The sequence below is a fragment of the Mustela nigripes genome, unplaced genomic scaffold (assembly GCF_022355385.1).
Source record: "Mustela nigripes isolate SB6536 unplaced genomic scaffold, MUSNIG.SB6536 HiC_scaffold_1710, whole genome shotgun sequence".
Lineage (NCBI taxonomy): Eukaryota > Metazoa > Chordata > Mammalia > Carnivora > Mustelidae > Mustela > Mustela nigripes.
In genome coordinates this window covers 2637-5861 of record NW_026741117.1, presented here as the reverse complement: position 1 = coordinate 5861, position 3225 = coordinate 2637, and the positions used below count along the sequence as shown (strand labels likewise).

General features: G+C 39.6%; 1 protein-coding gene across 1 annotated transcript; it reads right to left on the bottom strand.

Annotated features, from left to right (window-relative positions):
* Window positions 1-2058: 2058 nt before the first annotated feature.
* Window positions 2059-2985, bottom strand: LOC132008861 (olfactory receptor 4P4-like). The gene has a single exon (XM_059387370.1). It carries the CDS (start codon window positions 2983-2985, stop codon window positions 2059-2061), a length of 927 nt encoding a protein of 308 aa, XP_059243353.1.
* Between the last annotated feature and the right edge of the window lie 240 nt (window positions 2986-3225).

The window sequence follows — 3225 nt, the reverse complement described above, 5'->3', positions numbered from 1 at the left end:
AACAGAAATTTGTTACAATAAGCAAATTTATTCCATTACCAGAGAATTCAGCCTACATATGCATCAATAATAGAGTATTTAAAAACAAACAAACAAACAAAAACAAAACCACCAGAATTGGGCACTAGCCCATGCAGCTATAGACATTTCTGTTTACCCTCACATCTCTGAATTGGAGAATCCCACCAGGATGTAATTGTCACTAGATCAACATCAAAACAAAATCCTGATTTAATCTGTTATTGTCTTTATTATCACCTTTTAAATACACTTCATTATTTTTTGGCCTCCCCTTATGCTCTAAGTTCCCTATCTTGCATGAAATACACATGTAAGTGTCTTTTGGGAAGAGAAAATCTATTGCTGAAATAATCAACTATGGCTAATTTCTATAAATGTACTCCTCACCTTAAAACTCAGATACCAGGCAGACTCATAAATATAGAAAACAAAATGATGATCCCCAGAGGGCAGGTGGGTTGAGGAGGTTGGACAAAATGGGTGAGGAGAAGTAGAAGAAACAGGTTTCCAGTTATGGAATGAATAAGTCAAGGCAATAGAAGGCATCGCATATTGAATATAGTCTGTGTTATCATGGTAGCAGTGCATGGGGAAAGATGGCAGCTATACTTGTGGTGAGCACAGCAAAACATAGAGATTTGTGGAATCACTAGGCCGTACTCTTGAAAATAATGCAACATTATGTACTGACTATACTCTCCAACAAAAGCCCAAACCAGATTTCTGTTGCACAAAGGACACTCACTTCAAGTAAATACAACACAGCTTCTTCGTGGGGACTGTGATAAAGAGGATGGAGCACCAGAATATAGCAAGTCTGTGCCTTTCAAGTCTGTGCCACTACTATAAGAGCCTGCCTGAGTAGAACGGAGACAGTTTTGCATAGTGTAAATGGTGGGGGAAAAATGTCAAAATATACTGTTTCCATAAAGAGCAGTGAGGATTAACAAAATGCACTCCAAGTATTTAAATGGCCATCTATTCAACTAGGTGCCTGCTTACTTTTTTCTTTAAAGATTTTATTTATTTTTATTTATTTTTTTGTTTATTTATTTGAGAGAAAGAAAGAGTAAGAGCAAGAGTTGGGGAGGGGGGACGGGAGAGGAAGAGGGACAGGAAGACTCCCTCTGAACAGGGAGTAGATCACAGGCTCAATCTCAGGACCCTGAGATCAGGATCTGAGCCAGCTTTAGATGCTTTAATGGTTGGTTAACCATTTCACCTACTGAGCAATCCAGACACACTAAGCTATGTGACTTCTTAAACTCAGGATCCTTTACAGAATGGGAGATTTTCCACTTCACACATTTACAAAAAAACCATCAATTTTTATACTCATGAGGGATATTTAAAATGAGGTTATAAATACACCATGGAATTACATTTAAATGACTGAAAAGTGATGTTCATTATCTAATTTGAAACTTGTAATTTCTGGAATACACCATCAATAGGGTACTAAGAGTTAATGTTAATAACATTTATAAGGACAGTGTGAAAAATGTGATTCCATTGCATTACATTATTTTTGCAGCATTGTTTATGCAAAAAGACTTAAAATATAAAAAAGAACCTAAATTTTTAAGCATGGCTTCCTTATTTTATTGCAATGGACACCACTGAAAAATAGAGTACTTAAGAACACTTTCTCTCTCTCCATAAGAGGTCTTTTAATAATCTGTATCCTAAAGCAGGGCATAACTGTCAAACCCCACAATGTTTAGAGTGTGCCCTGATAAAAGTGCTATAACTTCCACTATGTCTAGGATCATGAAGGACAGAATGTTCCAGAACACCAAGTTCCAGAATACATGAGTTCTACAATATCAAAGCTGAAAGGGACCTGGAGCTCATGCCATTTGTTCCCCTTATACGGGGTCAGAAAACTAAAGAAACAGGAAGAAGTAGTTGAGGGGCCTTCTTCCTTCACATCTGACGTTTGATGACAGCAAACCACCTCTCTACTTGCTGCATTTGCTGACATTAGGACTCTGTGGATAGAATGAGTCCCAGCCAATGTTTTGAACTCTAGAGACTTCATTTCCCTTCAAACCGTGTGTCTCGGCACCACATTTTCCTCATGGCATTCTTCATGTCTGTGTTTCTCAGCGTGTAGATGAAGGGATTGAACATGGGAGCAAACATGGTGTAAAATAGGGCAAAAACTTTGTCGTTACTGACAGAATCAGCTGTGGGGACATACGTGAAGATGAGGGGCAGGAAGAACAAGAACACAACAGTGATGTGTGAGCTGCAGGTGGACAGAGCTTTGCGGCAGCTCTGGGATGAGCGTGTCCTCAGGGTGGACAGGATGATGATGTAAGAAATTACCAAGGCAACAAAGGTCACAACGGATATCATTCCTGTGGTGGTAATGACCACAAGAACCAACAGACTAGTGTCCGTGCAAGCCAGCTTCAGCAAAGGGAAAATATCACAGAAATAGTGGTCTATCTTATTGGGGCCACAGAAGGGAAGTTCAATAATAATCAATACCTGTAGGATTGAATGGAGAAATGCCCCAAGAATCGAGGCCATCAAAAGGACATAGCATACTTGTCTGTTCATGATGACCATGTAGTGAAGGGGTCTGCAGATGGCTGCATAACGGTCATAGGCCATGGCCACCAAGATGAACATCTCAGTGGCACCAAAGAAGTGGGCATAAAACATCTGGGCCAGGCAGCTGTCGTAGGAGATGGTGTTCTGCTCAGCCAATAGGTCTGTGATCAGTCTGGGAGCCACTGTGGAAGTGAAGCAGACGTCCATGAATGACAAGTAGCTCAGGAAAAAGTACATGGGCTGTTCACGAAGGCGGCTGCCTCTGATGGTGAGAAGAATGAACAGGTTTCCTGACAGAATCACAATGTAGCAAAGTGAGAACACCACAAAGCAGGTGACCTTTGCATCCTCATCATTAAAAAGTCCCAAGAGGATAAATTCTGTGATGTTTTCATGTCCCATTGCTTCTGTGGGTTTGATCACGTAGAAGAGAAAGTTAATGTACTGAAAACAGTCAACTTCTAAAACTATTGATTTATTTTAAAACTCATTCATGTATCCAACAGATACATATTGAAAATTTATTATAATACAAACACCATGGTGAGTGCTAGAGTTACAGAAAGCAGTGTGCAAAATACACACTATCTACACCCTCTAAGTAGATAAAGTTCATTAGAGTAGACATATACTAACAATAAT

What these genes read in the sequence shown, in the direction of transcription:
- LOC132008861 (XM_059387370.1), bottom strand. Translation starts at nt 2,985, where the DNA reads ATGGGACATGAAAACATCACAGAATTTATCCTCTTGGGACTTTTTAAT.